The 19,964-nt window shown below is 39.2% G+C and overlaps 1 protein-coding gene across 1 annotated transcript in view; it reads right to left on the reverse strand.

Moving 5' to 3' along the window:
- The window catches only part of LOC132816089 (tomoregulin-1-like), a 232,773-nt gene that overhangs the window by 34,628 nt on the left and 178,181 nt on the right, over positions 1 to 19,964 (reverse strand). The window contains exons 5-6 of the mRNA XM_060825521.1: positions 13,328 to 13,424; positions 2,519 to 2,667 (exon numbers count right to left, since the gene is read on the reverse strand). Coding sequence (XP_060681504.1) covers positions 2,519 to 2,667; positions 13,328 to 13,424 — 246 coding nt within the window. The remainder of the gene's footprint in view (positions 1 to 2,518; positions 2,668 to 13,327; positions 13,425 to 19,964) is intronic.

Genomic DNA, 19,964 nt, shown 5'->3' on the forward strand with positions numbered 1-19,964 from the left:
CATTTTGGAGGAAGAATGAGGAAAGGCAATGTGAAATAAATGGTACAATTCTAAAAGTGGTCTAGGAGCACTGTCATCTGGAGGCACATTCACACAAATAGTTAAAACTGACAGAGCAGGTTGAGCAGGTAGACTACAAAAATAACATTATTGTGAACTTCTTTCAAACACATAAAATCTCAGAGTATTTCATATAATTCTTGGCACTGCAATTCGGATTAGAGAGGGGCAAAGGGATGTACAAAATTTCAGCTCTGAGGGCCTTTAGTTATACAGATAGCGAGACAATTATTCCTTGGATAAGTGTAAGTTATAAAAATAATTAATAGAGTTTTTCAAAATCATGAAAGGTCAGGATGGAGTAAATAGGGAGAAACTATTCCCATTGGTGCTAAGTTCGAGAAACATGATTGGAAGTGATTAGCAAAGGAAGTATTGGTTGCATAAGGAAATTTTTGTTCAATATCACAAGTGATTATGATGTGAAATGTAATGCCTGAGTGCATAGCAAAGGCAAATTCAATCACAATTTTCATAGAGAATTGGATAATTAAGTTGAGAAAATATTGTGTGGTTGTGGGGAAGAGCAGGAGAGTGGAACTAGCTGAAATACTCTTGCAGACAGCTGGTATGACCACAATGGGCTGAATAGCCTTCTCTGCTCTGAAACTATCTTATGATTCCATATAAAATAATGTAGAATTTTGTAGTAGCATTGATCTGTAACTTCAATGAAAAATCCTCAGAGACTCCAGGAAACCAAAATAAATTATGATAATTTTCTGAGGTATATGCCAATCTTCTGTAACATTGAGAACTCCCATGGACCTTTCACCCCAATGTCTACATCACTAAAACAATTCTTAGTATCAACGAATATTTGTTGCAGACATCAAAAATCACTCAAAATCTAGTGATTCAGGATGGCCAATTTTTTTTGGGTTATGCAGCATGGCTCTTTAGATGTTTTGTCCCAGGCTTAAATGTGACAATGCTGGTGTCACATGAAGTCAATTGGGTATAGAAAAATTAGGCTGCTGCTAATGGCACAAGATTGTAGGGGTCTGAATGGGGAAACGATGTGAGATAACTCCTGGTTAGGGTCAAGGGGCTGGAATTTCCGAGGTCGGATGCTTGGGTCACATGATAGAATCTTAGAAACCCCAAGGCGCTAAGTGAGTTGAAGGCTGGGGATTGTGGGGCCTAGACATTGGTAGTAGCTAGGGTGTAGGCAATTGGGGATCAGTGCAACTATGGATGATCAGGGTGCTTGCAGAGGAGGCTGGTTGCAATCAGAGGATTGGGATAAGGGCCTGGTATTAGGGATGGAGCAAGGAATCATTGAGAGAAACTGTGATTAGGACTGTGCTTAACAGAGGAGACACGAAGGACTATACTGCTCCACATTCAAGTCAATGAACATTATTTTATTCTGGATGATCAGAAGGACATAGGTTCTCAAAGTTCAGCCCACATTGGTGGAATGTACTTCAGTGCCAACAAATCTATTAGACCTCAAGTATACTTGCACATAAAAAAAGAGTTTCATGCATGTTTCAGCACGGATAGAGATGTTCTTGTTTACCTTCACCCTGTATGACAGTGTGCTGCTAGCTTGAAGCTCATACACACTCTCTGCCCTACAGATTGCTGGTGATAATGCAGCACCTGCATTTACAGTATGTTTTTAAAATCCAACTACGTTGGTTGTAATTTGGATAGAAAATATTTTTGCACTGAAACAAGGTCAGCATAAGTAGTATTTGTCATTTACAACTGCATACCAAATTGCAGTTGTTTTTTTTTAAGAACACGTCAAAATTGACAACTAAAATTACATGTTTTTGGAATGATTTTCTTCATCTAGACTAGTGACAATCTCAAAACAGCTTTTCAGTTTCGTTTTCTGTGAAGAGAGATTGATGTGCACAGAATAGGCTTTATACATCTTAATTGAATCTCTGGTAAATATGGCCTCATCCATTTGCCCTTTATGAGGTCATCCCTAGAGTGAACCTTGCCACAGTCCTATTGCTTAGTCTCCTGCTATGCACCTGCTAATTTTCCTTTAGTGCCATCCTTTAATGCTTGGAGACAGGCTTAAAGCACTAACAAGTGATTCGCAAGAGAACAAACAAACTGACAAGTTCTATTAAGGGGGTGGCATATTTTCATTTTAAAAAGCGTAATTATTAATGGAAAACATAGTAATTTTGAAATGTACAATAGCGTTGGAAAGGCAGAAATGCACAATCATATGGAGTTAAAAATCCTTTGAGGTGGTACATGATGCGAATGGAAATGAAAAAGACTGAGTGAAGTGCCAATAATTACATTACTTGTGAGCTAAATGATGCATCAGCTATGACTTTTAATTTATTATTTCTAAAACTCTGCATGTGGATAAATTGATTAAATGTTTTGTAAAATGATTGTCACCCAAAGCAGACATCTGTATCTTAGCAAATCACTGGGAATGTCATCTCAATTCATCATTTCAGAACATGTATTCATTTACCTTGGCATTTACCAAGCCGTTTTACTTCAATCCATTCCTGTCTCTGGCAGGATGCTTCTTTGACAAGGCAAGGACTATCATATGATTTTCCATTAGATGCACACACTGGATTGTAGTTGAATCTGCTGCAGTCTATATTGCACACACACCTGATAAAAGCAAAAAATGTTCATTGTACCAGTAACTGTATAACCCACTGTATGAATCACATCATATTGAAATCTTTACACATGACATTGCCGCAAATTGCAACTGCTCAACACTAATACCCAGAAAGTATAACAGCTGGCAGACTTTTACTTTCGAGTGTATGCCTTGTAACAGCATTTATCTTCGGGCATAATTGATCATTTCATTGTTGATGGAAATAACATTTCATGTCTGAAAGATGTAAAATCAATAGCAACAGCACAGTCTCCCATGATTCATTCAAATCACACTTGAGATTATACTAAATAAGAGTATCCCTACCATACACAGATGTACCTGAGCAGTAACTAAGTACAAGTATTCTTTCACTTGCTTGCACTTTAAAAAGTAGTTTTGGGGGCAGACTCATCTGATTTGAAAGGAATTATTTCCCAGGTTTGTCTTAATTTTAAGCTCCAGTTGTGTTGTGTAAACATTGTAGTATCTCTCCTGCTTTGCCAATTCTATTGCTTTCTACATAACTGCATATAAGATTCTAATGATCCAATTTAATACAACTGAAGCAGTTAACCTCATTGGGCATTGTATTATTTTGCATAATGTCAAAGTATCACAATTCATTGTCTTTAAATGTTCCACAATTCAAGATGTCGATTCTGGAAAACATTGGGATCAGAAAAGAAAGAAAACTGAAGATCAATTTTCTCAAATATTAGAATGTCCTTTGTTCCTCACAACACTTGAAACAAGATATGCTGCTCATATACCATCGCTTTAAAACAATTGACTTTTTTTTGGATTATTGCTGTCATAGTTACTGATGTCTTTTATATCCAATAGCAGAAGGGTAAAATACAGAAATCAGGATTGTTAGTTCAATTTACAGTCAGCAGCATTTTATAAAACATTAATTTCTAAGGATGATAAAAAGCGTAAAATAAAAACACACAGAAAAATTGAAAAAGTGGTTCCGTCTAAAACGTCTAATCATGCTGTGCTTTGTTTTGCACAGTTCATCTGATCGTCTAGCTCCTTCACCTTTTCACATTTGATACCGTGGTCAATCATGCTATCATCGTCCAACGCTTCTCTTCCATTATTTCATTCTTCATCATTAAAATGCTGCCTCTTCCTGACCTCATGGGGTCAGCTTCCATGCTAATGATGCAGAGCTCTACCTCTCCAATTCATGCCACAACCCTCTCCCTTCTGTTCAATCAAAGTCTAATCTGAAAGGACACCAATGGGAAGGGGGAGGGGGGTCATATGTTGATCTCCAGTGCCCCCACAGCCTAGCTTTCCTTACCTAAACTCCTCTTTGTTTTCTCTTCCCTTTCTTTTAAGATATTTTTAAAACCCACACTTTGATCACACTGTTACTGAACCTTTCCAGGTCTGCTTTGGCTCAGTATTCATTTATTTTCCTTCTAAGCTTGTGTCTTGAACGCTCTTTAAAAGGCAGTTTATGATACTATTTAACTTGAGTTGTTTTTGTTGCTGCTGTAAAATAAATGATCTAATGTTAAAGTTATAGACGATTTGGTGTTAACTAAGAATAAACATGCAACAGTTTGACACCTTGGCATGGTAAGAAGTACTGTTACTTAAGCTTATTCACCAGATTCTTTAAGTGTACTATTTGTTTGTACATTTATTCAAAGTCTGACAGGTACTGCATACAGTATTGACCAGGACGAAGAAAAACAGCATATGGAGAGATTTGAGCTTATTATTGAATGGATTTGTAAAAGACATATCCTGCTTGACTAATCTAATTGAATTTTCTGATGAAGTAACAGAGAGCGCTAATGAAAGGCTTACAATGCATGTTGTGAAAATGGATTTAAAATAGTGTTTGAAATAGGTACCATATAAAAGGTTAGCTAACAAAATGTTGACTCATGGGACAGGAAAGCTTAGATGCAATTGAATTTTTAAAAAATGGTTTAAGGCCAAAAAAACAATGATTCTTATGCAGGTTTTTTTTTCCCACATTGAAGGATGGTAAACAGCAGTGTTTCCTAAAAGTCAGTTCAAAGACCACTGATTTTGGCACTAGGAATATGTAGTAATGTCAAAACATTTGGCAAAGGAGTGGGGATCAATGGGAATGACACTAAAAACCTGCACCACGGCATACAGATGATGCAGCAATGGACAGAAAACTGGCAGATTTTGAAATTTAAATACATAAAAGGGTCAGGTGATGCAATCTGGAAGAAGGATTGATGAGAGGCAGCACAGACTTCATGGCATAGTCATAAAAGGTCAACTGGGACAGAGAAACCCCTTGCTAATGTTGAAAGATAAGTACAGCATTTCTTCCTTGTTCCTATAAAGATCTGGCTGGGCCTCAAGCAGAATGTTCAATCCCCAACCAGGAAAGAGGTGATAGTCCTTGAGAAGGTGCGGACAAGACAGAGCAGAATATTTGCTGGAAGGAGAGGGTTTTAGCTAGAAGGTTAGGTTAGAAAGATTGGGTTTTTCTCCTCAGAGTAAAACAGAATTAAAAGAACAAAATGAAATAACAGTAGATGTTGGATATCAGAAACAAAAACAGAAATCGCTGGAAAAGCTCAGCTGGTCTGGCAGCATCTGTGGAGAGAAATCACAGTTAATGTTTTGGGTCCAGTGACCCTTCCTCAGAACAGGAGTGTTAAAAGCGTTGTACAAAATTAAGGCAACCTTACGGAAGGTGCACAAGGAAATCTCTTGCCATTAGTTGATTACAAGGATTATAGAACATAGATATAAGAATTTTGGCAAGAAATTCCAGGCAGAGAAGGCGTGGGGAGTGTAAGGAAAAACCTTTTTACACAGTGACTGGTATTGACCTGTAACTCACTGCCCACAAGCTGGAAATAAACTTGCAGGGCTATGGGGACTAAGTGAGAGGGAACTGGCAATGGACTCATTGATTATAATCTGATCACAATTTTTTGGATAAAATGAACTTTAAAGAAAATGGACTGGTTGAAAAGAGAGATTTTAAGTTTTAGAGATGATAGAATTGTGTGACTAAAAACTTGTGTAAGTAGTGTGTTTCTGGTGTAAATAGCCCAATTTTCAATTTCTCCTAATGTACTCCTTCTCCTCCAAAGCTAGCAGAAAATGACGATTCACAGAAGACTTGTTATCTTTTGAATATAGTGAATAAAACTGCAGTTTCTATGAATATAGTCATGGTATAAGCAGACAGAAACTAACTGAAAAACAGAGGGTCGAAAATAAGTGCGTCAAAACACTCCAAAAATAATAGAAGTTACAAATCCAATAAAGTAAATTATAGCAGGAAACAGTCCAATCCATTTTTACAACAGCAAGCTCCTGAAGGTTACTGTTCCTTTTCAGCAATATTTATTTTATTTGTGTTTACAAAACATGTTACTAGGCCAGAGGGCAGGGATTTGTGATAAAATAAATATTTATTATTACTTGTATATGTTTTGAATTCTTACCAAATTTCTTGCATGATGATTTTTCTCAAGAACGACCTTCACCCAAAATGGAGCACATTGATAGACCATATTCCACAGGAGACTGACAGAAGTAGGACAAAGAGGTGATTGTCTGATTTCCTGATCCAAGATCAATGTTGGTACAGTTTGGACACAGGATTGGAAAATCTACACTTATATTGGGCATATTTTTTTCAACGTTTTTAAACTACTCATTTAATGAAAAAGCATTATGCTATTTAAGCCATCCACTCTCCTTATAGAAAGCTGGTATTCTGGGTCCTTTTTGTTCTCCCAGGCAGTAATAACACTGATTTAGTGGCAATCCATTAAGATTCATGAACAATGACATTAATCATAAGATAATCCAGCTCAGAGTTATTTAACTCCAAACTCTTGATTGCTCTTATGTACGATTGTACACATACATGTTTTTGTTCATTTATAAACAGTGGGCACTGCCAACTGGCATGATAAATTGTGGGTCCTTAGCTTCTCCTGGCAATGAGCCCCTTATGCCCACTCCCACATTTAACCTTGGACACCTTCAGTTAAGCACTTTCTCAAACTGTTTTGGTCCTGTAGAATAGTGCAGCACTAATTTATGAGGTGTTACAACAACAATACCTTCCGGATTTGAGTTAACCAATGATGTGTTTGGGTTCACACAGAAGTAGCGTTAGAATAATTCATCAATATCCTCAATTATTAACCCTCCATTAAACTTAAAGCCACATAAACACAATACGTTTGTGCCAAAATTTATTTTATAAATAATTAAGAGAACCGTCTGCAGAAGATTGCTATCCCCTTAAGCCACCTTCCCTGACATTATGTTTCCACTGCATATGCATAAGGCTGAAGCATATTAATCAGGCAGCTAGTACTCTACCACTGCATCTCAAATCTCAATCTCAGATTTAAATTAGCAATTGAGACAATGTTCATTATAACAGCATCCACTATAGCTTTGCCTTATAGTAGTTCCTGAAAATCATGCAGCCTTAAGTAGAGATTTCATATTCACCTTTAATAGCATCATTACCTCGATGATATTACATTTTCCTGGCTCACAGTTAGTTGACTGTTCCTTTGTTGAGTTTCTGATTATTCTCGTTCCTTTACAGTCTCCTCCTTTCCCTCTTGCCCTTGCAGCCTCCATGACTCTCTAACCTTGCCCTTCCCTCTCCCTGCTTTTCATGCTTCTCCATCTCATTTCACTGCTCCCACCTTGTAGCTTCCTCTCTTTCCCCACCTATAACCTCGCCCTTCTCTAGGCAAACCCCACTCCCCTTCCCTTCCCTCCCCTCCGGCAATGGCTCAATACATGCCTCCCCAACACTGTCTGCAGGATTGCACTTGATCAGTGCCCATTGACTTGCTTATATCTGGACTCGGATCAAAACAACCAGACTATGTCCGTGGATTGTCTTAACCAACTCCCAAACCTCAAGGCCTGGACTCAGTTCAATGCATCCCAACTTTCTCTCAGTATTGGACTTGGGTCAATGCCCCCATGCTCTGGTCTGGACTCAGCTCAGTGCATACATACCACCCCGGGGGCCCAAACCTGGCTCAGAACACCAACACCAACTGGAGTCAGACTTGAACCCATACCGGCTAACAACAATCCCAGGCTCAGCCACTTATCTTCTCAAACAACAGGATCCAACTTCAATCAAAGAACTCTCCCCATTTGCCATCGACAAGCTTATTGATTAACCTATCTGTTACAAATGGGGATGAGAAACAGCCTGTAATTGGAGTAGCAGTTCCTTACACATTATGTCTCTCATGCGTATTGTGGCTGCGGGGCAGGGATAGTGGTATACACAGGTGAAGAGCCTCTAATAAGGTGCATAGAGTTGGCTTTGCTTTGATTAGATGCTCAATAATAGAGGGCCAGTGCTGCCCAAGCCCAGGCCCTCTAAAGACACAAGCCCTGATGATTATCATTGTCTATAGCACCCTTTACTGTGCCTTTGCCCATCAGTCATTGTTTTTGAGAAAGAGCTGGTGAGTCATTTCTCGAACCATTGCAGTTCATGTGTTATAAATTCAGACAAAGTATTGTTGGAGAAAGAGTTCCATGATACTGACTGAATAAGAATCAGAAAGTGGAAAATATCTACATGACAACTACTAATTTGGAGGAGGACAAGGCCATTCATTCCTTGGACTTGCTGAGCCATTCAATAAAGTTTAGGTTGACCTAATTGTGGTGATATGGTTCCAGTTCAGAATGGTGTGTGGGTTGAGGGCAGGTTGTTGGCATGGTGCTCCCATCTGCTCAATATGCTATTCTCGGTTGTTCAGGTCACAGGTCAAAGGAGTCAGTTACTGCAGATAGGAACATAGAAACCTAGAATTTGGAGCATGAATAATCCAGGCTGCTCTATAATTCAATAAGATCATGGCTGATCTGATTGTGGTCTCATTTCCACTTTCCTGTCTGGCTCACATATAGCTTGATCTCCTTTGTCAATGAAAAATCTAATAACTTCAGCCTTGGATGAATTTGATGATACAGCCTCTATTGCTTCATTGGGAAGAGAATTCAACAACATAGTGATGACTGGAGAAAAAAAGAATCTGCTCACTGCAATTATAGAAGGGAGACATCTTATTCTTAAACAGTTTCCCATAATTCTAGTCGCTTCCACGAGAGCAAACAACTTCCTGGCATCACTGGGATGATGGCACACTGTTGCTTTTGTATATTGGTAAGGTTGTTGCTCCTGCAATCCATTGAGGCAAGGTGTGTGTGTGTGTGTGTGTGTGTGTGTGTAGTATTCCATCGCTCTTCTGGCCTTTGCCTTGTAAATACTGGATGGGGTCTGGGGAATCAGGAGGTGAACTACTTGTCACAGGAATATCTGCCTCTGATTTGCTTTAGTAGCAAATATATCTATGGCTGGTCCAGTCAATGGTGACCACGAGGATGTGTGATTCTGCAGGATCCAGTGATGTCATTAACATTGCTTTTTAAGGGGAGATGGTTGAATGCTGTCTTGTTGACGATGGTCAAGGTCCCCCACTTGTGTGGCATAAATGTTATTTGCCACTTCAACTTAAGCTCTAATTTTGTCAAAGCTTTGCAGCATTTGAACATGAACTGCTTCCATAGGTGAGGAGTGACATATGAGTTGAATATTGTGCAATCATCAGTAAACATCCCTTTTTCTGACCTTATGATGGAGAAAAGGTGAAGACAAAGCAGCTGAAGATAGTTGGGCCTCTATACTCTATCATGAAGAAATGTCCTGAGGCTGAGATAATTAACCTATGATGACTACAACCATATCCCTTTTTACTAGGTATCACTGTACCCAGTGGAGAGATTTTCCTTGATTCCCATTGACTCCAGTTTTGATAAACTTCCTTAGTGTCATTTGATAGCACTGTTGACAACCTCTTCCATCAGACTGTTGATAATTGAGAGTAGATTAATAATTGGCTGTGTTGAATTTGTCCCGTATTTTGTGGAAAGGGCACAATTGGGCAACATTCCACAGTGCTGGGTAGATGCAAATGTTGTAGTTGTACTGGGGCTACTTGGCTAGAATCACAGTTAGTTCTGGAGTACAATCTTCAGTATTATAGCCAGAATATTGTCAGGACCTTCAGCCATTTCTCAATATCAGATGATCGTTTTGCTTGTCCAAATTCTTGGACATTGTGTCCAATTCTCTGAAGTTGATCTTGAACCTTTGACTTCTAAGAAGTAGTTACAGCTGAAAAAGGAGTAGGCAAATGTGAGCTCATCCCTACAAATGCAGCCCCAATTTCCATCACTACCTGTCTCCAAAGATGCCCAGGATGCACAGTAAAGACTGAAGGGTTTTGTTCACTTTTCTTTACATCACAAGAGAGAAAGGAGAAGAAAAAGTAATGCACTTGTGAAGCACACTCCTTTTTGATAAGAGCTACAGTTTATTCCATCATATCAACCAGCATCCAGATTCTGTCCTTGGGCACTCATGTCTTCCCTAAAAACAAGTGAAAGATTAATCCAGGATGCTGTCTAATCATAATTACACTGCATTCAATCCACACAATTCATACTTATCCTGACAGCCTTCAAACCGTTTGCTAATTAAATGTTCATACAGTCCCCTTTTTAAGATGTTCACTCAAACAGAATTAACTGAGTTATCTGAAAATCTATTCTGTGAACTGATAACTATTCATAGCTCTGTGGGAAATAAAAAAAAACTTCCCATTGCAACTTTTGTTAAGGCTTGTTAATTTTAAACCTGCATCTTTGGATCTGTGCTCACAGTCTAAATTAAATATCTCCTTGCATTTGCATCATCCATTTCATGGTGCATTTCAAGAAATTGTTTGCTTGCATTCAATTTGTTTCCTGTATTCAAAACAACTTTAGCCACATAAATCCCTTCTTTATAATGCATAGCTAAGTCTCTGAGTTCTGCTTGTTATTCACTAAATCCTTTCCAATACATCAACGCATTTTGATCAACAAACACTACTCCTCTGAACACTTCCCAGCAGAGTTCTGTCAATTTACAATCAATGGTTTTGCCATCCACGGCCTTATTGTACAATGACGATATCGACAACTTGATTTTATCTGAAATGTAGTTCGTGAGCAGCAACTCTATGCACCTTATTAGAGGCACTTCACCTGTGTATACCACAATCCCTGCCCAGCAGCCACAATTAACATGCCAGACCTTCGTCTCTTTCTCTCTCCATATTCCTCAGGTTCTTTCTCATGCTTTAAACATCATATTCTGACCAAACCCTTTTCTCTTTCCTCAGACTTACCCTGAGGTTCGATTCAGATATTCCCTTTTGTTCTTTCAGCAACCTCTGCAATGGAACTTCTTAGGGCTGATCTTCATGGATCTAATCAAACCATGTTGGAGGTAGGCAGTTGGAAAAGCCAGCAGCAACACCATTTATGTTAATGTTTCACTTCAGTTCTTGTTACCAGAAGACTAGACTCCCCACAGTGTGGAAACAGGCCCTTCGGCCCAACAAGTGCACACCAACCCTCCGAAGAGTAACCCACCCATTTCCCTCTGACTAATGCAGGTAACACTATGGGCAAAATATCATGGCCAATTCACCCGATCTGCACATCATTGGACTATGGGAGGAAACCAGAGCACCCGGATAAAACCCACGCAGACACGAGGAGAATGTGCAAAATCCACACAGACTGGAATCGAACCTGGGTCCTTGGCGCTGTGAGGCAGCAGTGCTAACCACTGAGCCGTCGTGCAGAAGCTTTCCAAAGTAAGGGAGAGAGCAGGTACATGAACTCCCATGAAGTTTGTTTTAGGACAATTAACTTAGTCAAGGCTAAGTTTGTTAAAACCCTCTCTTCCTTAATCCTAATCCTTTCAACCCTCAGCTTGAACAGTTGTGAGAAATTGAGACATTATCATTATCAATATAGAAGCCACCCATTAACCTGCTTGTACTGTTAAACTTTGTTTATCAGCCAAACTTCCTTGGTTATAGCCTGAACACTCACCTGATGTCTAGTTTCTCCAGCATCATCACCACACTCTTTCTAATCTTAGCTCAAGTCTGTTCCCTTGTCCTTAAACCCAGTAAATTGCTTAGCACATGGTTTCCCTTCAGGGCCAGTTAACACAAATGACTATAACATTTTCAAATGCCCTGTGTATTCAAAATTCCTTGAATCCATTGTCACCTGCCAAATCTGTGCCCAGATTTCCTGCCACTACCTGTATGCATCTCTTCATCCAAGTTTCCATAGCTCCAAATGCATTTAATAGCTTCATTACAGCCACGTATAGAGTTCTTCAGAATTCTTTACACCTTCCTTGTCTCCTTAATCTCTCTAGTCTTTGACACTAACAAATGCAACAACCTTTTCCAAAATCTCTCCTCTCTTATCCACCTCAGTGGGATGACCCTCATGTGTTTCCATTTTACCTATCAGATACAGGCGCAGCCTTTGCTACCCAGATATTGAACTTTCGTCAAGATTTGCAAAAATGGCTGAGCTATGTTTCCCTGGCTTTCTGACTGGAACCACTGCATGAGCATTAAATTTAACCCTTTGAGTATTCACTCAAAGTTGTTTGATGGGTAATACAGAGTCTTTGAGAGATGTTTGTGCTTCACTTGCAGAAACTTATTGTGGGAATAATGACCTGGAGATTAAAATCATATATTTGAGGTATCATAGAACCACTTTTTCACTACATCATGAAACCTATAAACAATACATTTGATAAATTTAATAAATGTTCAATGAGTGTGCTATTGTTGGATGAGAAATGTAAACACAGAATGAAATTATACTTTTGAAACTATCTACAAAGAAAGATGCAATGATTTACAGTTTCATAAAGCTTATTACGCATACACATATTCAGCAGTGTTCGATTGCAAAATTCAAGACAGGCTTGCTAAAAGAGGCAGTCAATTTACTTTAACAAACATTTTTTAAAAAAGTTCAATACAGTCAAGTAGATGCGCTCCAAGAGAATATGTCCCCCCTACATCAAGGTATTTCTCCTGGCTCCTATGGGATACAATTCCAATATCATACATATATTGAACATAAGTATAATATCTGGCAAAGAAAACCTAGAAAACAATTAGTCCAATAGGTATAAGAAAGAATCAAACCGAGTAGACCACATACCAACTAAAGCTCAATGTTTTCACAATGTAAGTGTAACTTGCTTTTCTAAATTTTTCTCTTTGCACTTTCCTTGGTAGTTTAAAAAATATTTGTATTGTGTTTATCATTTTTTCATTTTTCTGATGTTATTTCCATTTGGCTCGCATATAGGTATGTTGTTTTACCTTTTTGTGTATTGCCATTTTTAATCAATAAAGCTTCACACAATTTAGCATAAATCCTCAGTGTTTGACAGTGAGGTAAGCTCTCATCCATTTACAACTCATTGGTGCTTATCAGTCAAAGGTTAATCAGTCAAAATAAGCATATTCACAGGTTTGAAATCAATGGTAAGCACAATAAAATTCCACCCCAAACTATTCCTACACACAAAAAAAGTATAGCTTGCAATTGAGGTCACAAGATGAAACATATGGATTTCCTTGTTCAGGTTTTCAACACCTTCAGAAATAATTGCTATTTGTTTTGCTTGAAATAGAAGTTATTATTGCTTTTTGTTTGAACCTACAGTTAAGTTGCCTCTGTTTAACATTTTGAAAGATAAATTACCAGACATCCTCTGCATCTTCATCACATTCAGCCCCATACTTGCATTTTCCACACTTTACATGCTTTTGCCGTCTTTCTGTTCCTGAGCCTTCATATTCTGCACAGAAATAATGTTGAGATAATTAGACGTTCCTGACAATATATTTAGAAAGTAAAATAGAAACAAATAATACTTCTGACGACTTGGTATAATTTTGTACATAATTAAGGAAAATGACTGTCATTGACCTTAATGCAGCCTGGGAACATGATACACTGGTGGGCAAATTTTGATCACTCCCCAAAAATAAGTCATGATTTGGAGATGCCGGTGTTGGGTTGGGGTGTACAAAGTTAAAAATCATACAACACCAGGTTATCATCCAACAGGTTTAACTGGAAGCACACTAGCTTTCAGAGCAACGCTCCTTCATCACCTGATGAAGGAACGTCACTCCGAAAGCTAGTGTGCTTCCAGTTAAACCTGTTGGACTATAACCTGGTGTTGTGTGATTTTTAAACCAAAAATAAGTGTGGTGATAGCAATGTGGGATTGACCCATACCATTCCTGACAATGCAAGTAGCAAGAAAACTTCTGCTGTCCCAATGATTTAAATGATAGATCTTGTGCTAAAATTTTATTGAGTGACTACAAGCCTTAGTAGGAGAAGCAATTTAAACACCACGTAAAGCTTGCATTTCTTAAAAAGGTGTTCTAAGTGCTGATAGGAACTGGGGAAATACATGGCTTGCAAGAAGAAAGTGTGCATCATGAATGTCCGACACCGCACTGGAGGCCTTGGTGTAGGAAGTGGACAGGAGGAGAGAGGCTCTCACTCCACAGGGAGTCAGAATGCTCTGAAGGCAAACTCGGTGAAGGTGGGGGAGCAGATGGCTATTTTTGTCAATGCAAACAGAGCAACCCCCAGGCCCTGGATGATATCCAGGAACAGGTCAACTGACTTTGCACACAATTCATCACCAAATGCCATATACTGTATTTACAACTGAGCCTCTACTGTCACCAACAGCTCACTTCACTCACCAATTACTAATTTACCAATGGCCCATACCTAATATTTGTAATTGCACTTCACCTTCACGCACTTAGAACTACTGCTAGTCTGACACCAATATCTCACAGCTTGAAATCAGTGCCAGCTGCTCATCCATGACAGCCACATTACCCAGACACATTGCATTACACCGACTGTCATATTTTCTTCTTTCGTGCAAGACAAGGTGGCAGAGAATTAAAGGTAGTAAGTGCTAATCTTCAGAAGACACTGCAGTGGTGTCCTCGACCTGATAGAGGAGATGGTGGTTATAGAATTATAGAGGACTAGAGCACAGAAAAAGGGCCTGCCCCATCAAGTCTGCACCGGTCAAAAACAGCCACACAGCTATTTTACTATAATTTCATTAAAGCACTTGACTAATGATCTTGTATGCACTGACAATGCAAATATACATCTAAACACTACTTAAATGTTTTATGGGGCTTGTAGTGATTGTAACGAGATCAGCCAGGTGGACTGCATAGAATATGAGTTGCCTGATTGGGGCTGTTAATCTGGGCTAATCAGGGAGCCCTGGCTGACAGATACAAACACGGTGTCAGAGGGTTCTGTTCACTCTGAGAGCTGGCTCTGAGGGAGCGGGATCAGTGTCAAGGACTCTTCACATGTAAATAAATGGTGACGTGGTGACGGGATACTGGCCCCTGTGGAACTATTTCAGGGGTTGCTGCCTCTCCCACCCTTACAAGCAATGTGTGGCTATCATTGGAGCAACCATGACAGGCCTTGGCCACGGCAGGGAGGAAACCATTAAAGATGCACAAATCTAAACCTTTTCCTCACATCTCATTTCACTGTCACTCTAAAATTTCTTCTGACTTACAAGTATCAAACGTTTAAATACATAATTCTTTTCTCCCTCCAGGAAACAGAGAGTCAGAATAAATGGATTATTTTTGGGTTGGCAAAATGTAACTCAAGATATGCCAAAGGGATCCATACTAGGCATTAACTATTCAACATTTCTATGAATGGAGCCAGTATACGGGCCAGTCTGTAACCAGATTTGCTTCTGATATGAAGGTTGGTAGGAAAGCAAATTGTGAGAATACCAAGAGTTTACAAAGAATACAGACAGGAAAAGTGAATGGGCAGAAATTTGGCAGAATATTATTGAAATGTAGAAAGACTGCAGACTATAGTAGCACACAGGCATTGGGATAGGCCATTCAGCCCATTAAGCCTGTTCAGTTATTCAATGTGACCATGGCTGATTAAACACTTCAGTGCCTTTTATCCACACCATCATCATAACAATTTACATGATCAATAATACGAAATCTATCAATCTCTACTTAAAACATTCTCTAGGACTGAGCTTCCATTAAATCTTAGGGCAGAACATTCCAAACATTCACAATCCTCTGAGTAAAAAGAAAACTCCTCAAATCAGTCCAGCCTAAATAGCATCCCCTCAACTATTAGATTGTGCTCTTTGGTTTAGACTTCCCAACCAAGGAAGCCACATTACCTACATCTATCCTACATCTGCCTTGAATTTTGTTTTAGATTTCAATGTAATCACCTGTCATGTTTGAAACTCTAGAGATTCCAAGTCCAGTTTGCCCAATCTCTCTTCAAAGGTCAGTCCCCCAATTCTGGTAATAAGTCTGGTGAATCTTTGTTTACTCTGTCTATGGACAGTAATATTCTTCCAGACACAAGGAGACAGAAGCTGCCATAGCACTCCCATGCGGCCTAACCAAGCTGCAACAGAATTGAAGCAAAACATTACTATTCCTCTACTGAGATCCTCTTGTGATAAAGGTTTACGTTCCATTAGCTTTCCTACTAGATTGCTATGTGCTGGCCTTCAGTAATTTATTGAGAAGGATACCGAAGTCCCTTTGTACATTTACACATTCCAACCTCTTGCCATTTGTTCCTCCAACCAAAGTAGATAATCTCACAATTTTTTTCCATATAGCAGTTGATCTGTCATGTTCCTGCCACACACTAATCTTGCCCAAATCCTCCTATAGCCACTTTGCATCTTCTTCACAACACATATTCCTGCTTAGCTTCATATCATAAGCAAATTTAGAAATATTGCATTTGGTCCTCAAATCCAAATCGTTTTTATATATTGTGAACAGCTGGGACCCATTTACTGATCCTTGCTGATTAATGACAATTATGATTTTACACTGACATAACTACAATCACGCATGCTTCATCCCACAGACTGTGTACTCTGGATTTATTAGGAGAAAGTGAGGACTGCAGATGCTGGAGACCAGAGTTGAAAAATATGGTGCTGGAAAAACACAGCAGGACAGGCAGTACCCGAGGAGCAGGAGTTGAGAGAGGGACTCACTGAGGTCCTTGTAGAGGGAGGAGGAGAACTTCTTCATTCAAGATAGGCATTCTTGCAAGAGGATTCGTAGTAGGTTAAGATCAACTAGGATTTGGAAGTGAGTACTGCAGATGCTAGAGACCAGAGTTGAAAAATGTGGTGCTGGAAAAACACAGCAGGACAGGCAGCACCCAAGGAGCAGGAGAAGAAGGGCTTATGCCCAAAACGTTGATTCTCCTGCTCCTCGGATGCAGCCTGTCCTGCTGTGTTTTTCCAGCACCATATTTTTCTACTCTGGATTTATGTCTATAAGTATATGTGCCTTATCTAAAGTCAATATGGGACAAAATGGATGCAAAATTAGATTCTCAGTGCTAAATTAACCAAGTTTTCTGAGATAGCACCTTCTAAACCTACAACCACTTCCACCCTGAAAGACAAGAGCAGTCAATACATGGAAACACCATCTCCTCCTGCAAGATCCCATCCAAGCCACTCATCATCCTGACCTTCAAATATATCACCATTCCTTCAGTGTCATTCAGTCAAAATCCTCAAACCCCTTCCCTAAAAGCATTGTGAGTCTACCTACATCAAATGGACAGCAGTGATGAAGAAAATTCATTATCACTTTCTGAAGGGAATGAGGGATGGGCAGTAAAGGTAAAAACAATGACTGCAGATGCTGGAAACCAGAGTCTAGATTAGAGTGGTGCTGGAAAAGCACAGTAGTTCAGGCACATCTGAGGAGCAGGAAAATCGACGTTTCGGGCAAAGGCCCTTCATCAGGAATACAGCTTAAATCATCCTAGCTGAGAGTTCCTGTTTGGGAGCACTGAGGCTGGGAAATAACACTGAAAACGGGCATCCTATTGAAAGCTACCCAGCAATTACACTAAATATACTGTACATGGATAGAAAATTACAAAAAGTAAGTATGGACTCAATAGTATGTGATCATGTGGGCTGTACTAGCTTTACTGCCCATCCTAGAGCTCTATTCCTGATGAAGGGCTTTTGCCTGAAACGTTGGTTTTCCTGCTCCTTGGATACTGCCTGAACTGCTGTGCTTTTCCAACACCACTCTCATCTAGGATGGGCAGTAAAGCCAGTACAGCCCAAATGATCACGTATTATTCCGTCCAAACTTATTTTTGCAATTTTCTATCCATATACAGTTTCTTCAGTGTAATTGTTGGTTAGGTTTCAACAGGATGCCCATTTTCAGTATTATTTCCTAGCCTCAGTGCTCCCAAAGAGGAACTCTCAGCTAAGCTTGCTGCCTCACTCTCAAGCCTGCAGCTGTACTCCTTTTTCCTGGCTTCTTAAGGGGCAGACACGTGCCAGCAATTCACTGAAGACTGGGTATGTATTTGTGTGTGTTTACGGTTGAAGTTATGGTTGGGGTGGGTGTGTGTAATTGCAATGTGGTGGTTGGAACATAGGAAATGAGACAAATGTTCAAACACTGCCAAAATAAACTTCTTCTCTCTGTTACTTAGCATAAAATGCACAATAAAGTGTAAATGCAATAAATAAAACTAAAATTAAAATGATTGCTACAAGATAGATCAAAACCAAGACAATGAATACATTAGAAAAGTGATTCAAAATTAAGATGAGGCAGCATGTGTGCAGGGAAAACAATGAATTGTATGCACTCCAATTGACAATGCGTAATCAAATCTTTAGACAGAAGTAAAAGACAGTAAGCTTATAACTATATATGCACATGAATATAAACATTCAAGAATATATGATAACAAAGATCAATCTTAAAGAAAAGGAAACCTCAAATGCTACATAGGCTGCTCACTTATAAGCTTAAAAACAGTGAAGAATTATTAACACTGGCACAGAGGCATGATGGTTTTATGTTCACTCAATTTTATATCTATTGGCTACAGATCAAGCATTCAAATGGAATTAACTCTTTAACATCAGTAAAACAGGACAGTGATATGATTAATATATACAACCAATACCTTATCACCAAGACATTGTGATGATTGCTGACATGCAGCAGCTACTGCATAAGCAAGCTGACATAAACTGTGTGGTTTGAACCAAACCATCTCTGCATACGTCTAGATCAGCAGGTCAGGCAGCATCCAAGGAGCAGGAGAATCCACATTTCGGGTATAAGCTCTTCTTCAGGAATCATTCCTGAAGAAGGGCTTATGCCCGAAACGTCGATTCTCCTGCTCCTTGGATGCTGCCTGACCTGCTGCGCTTTTTCAGCAACACATTTTTCAGTTCTGATCTCCAGCATCTGCAGTCCTCACTTTCTCCTATACGTCTAGATCACACAGTGACAAAATATTAATTGGTTGATAATACAATTAAGCAGAAGAGCTAATAAATAGATGTAATTCAAGGCAATTACGATGAAGTGTAATTGATAAAATGCAAGAGGATAAAGGCGATGAAACATCTTGACCGATCTAATAAAAGCATGCCAATAAACTCTGATAAAGTGATGTTTAAAAGTGATGGGAAAGAATCAGGATTGTAATCAGGAGTAACGGGAATTGAAAAACAATGCAAATCTGACAATACGTGAAGAGAAATCAGAACAGACTTAATATAGTATTGTAAAGCAGTTTTAAAAATTATTTTCTATTGGAAACATGAGAAACCTTCTGATCAGACAGAACATAAAACAATTTGGAGCTACTGCAAACTTTATAAACCTTCAGACAGTGTTTATAATTATTTGATCATTGCAGAGGTATTCTTGTAAATAAGTCTACATCTGCACTGTTTTTGTCTCCACTGGATTAAGAAGTATAAACACTAGAGCATTGAACTATGGCCAATGCAATATCTATATTCAAAAAGAAGCGAATGGAATCAAATTCAGAGAAGGGAAATAAATGTGTAGATCATGAATGAGGACATCAAAACAGAGTAGATGTTGATTGTATGTATTAATGTGAAGTGACTGACAGTGATTAGAAATAGACATTAGGAGAACTGTACAACTGGCTGCCAACTCCCTATTACTCATTTCTCACTGTCGTACAAAGTTACAATCTAGTCATGGATATTTGGAATAGACTTCCCAGAAAAGGTGACGGAGGATAAAAACATTTGGCAGTCTCTGCTCAGGCTGCAGTTGGACGTGGGAGTGGAGGGAAGCATGAGGGTTGGCGTGCAGAGCCTTCCAGCTTAGGTTCATGGTGGTTCACGGAAGGGTCCCTGAGCACAATGGCTGTGACTACGGCAGCATCAGTGCTGCCTGTGCCCAGTGGCAGGGCCTGTCGACTGTTCACGGCACCC

This window comes from Hemiscyllium ocellatum, chromosome 5 (assembly GCF_020745735.1).
Source record: "Hemiscyllium ocellatum isolate sHemOce1 chromosome 5, sHemOce1.pat.X.cur, whole genome shotgun sequence".
Taxonomy (NCBI): Eukaryota; Metazoa; Chordata; class Chondrichthyes; order Orectolobiformes; family Hemiscylliidae; genus Hemiscyllium; species Hemiscyllium ocellatum.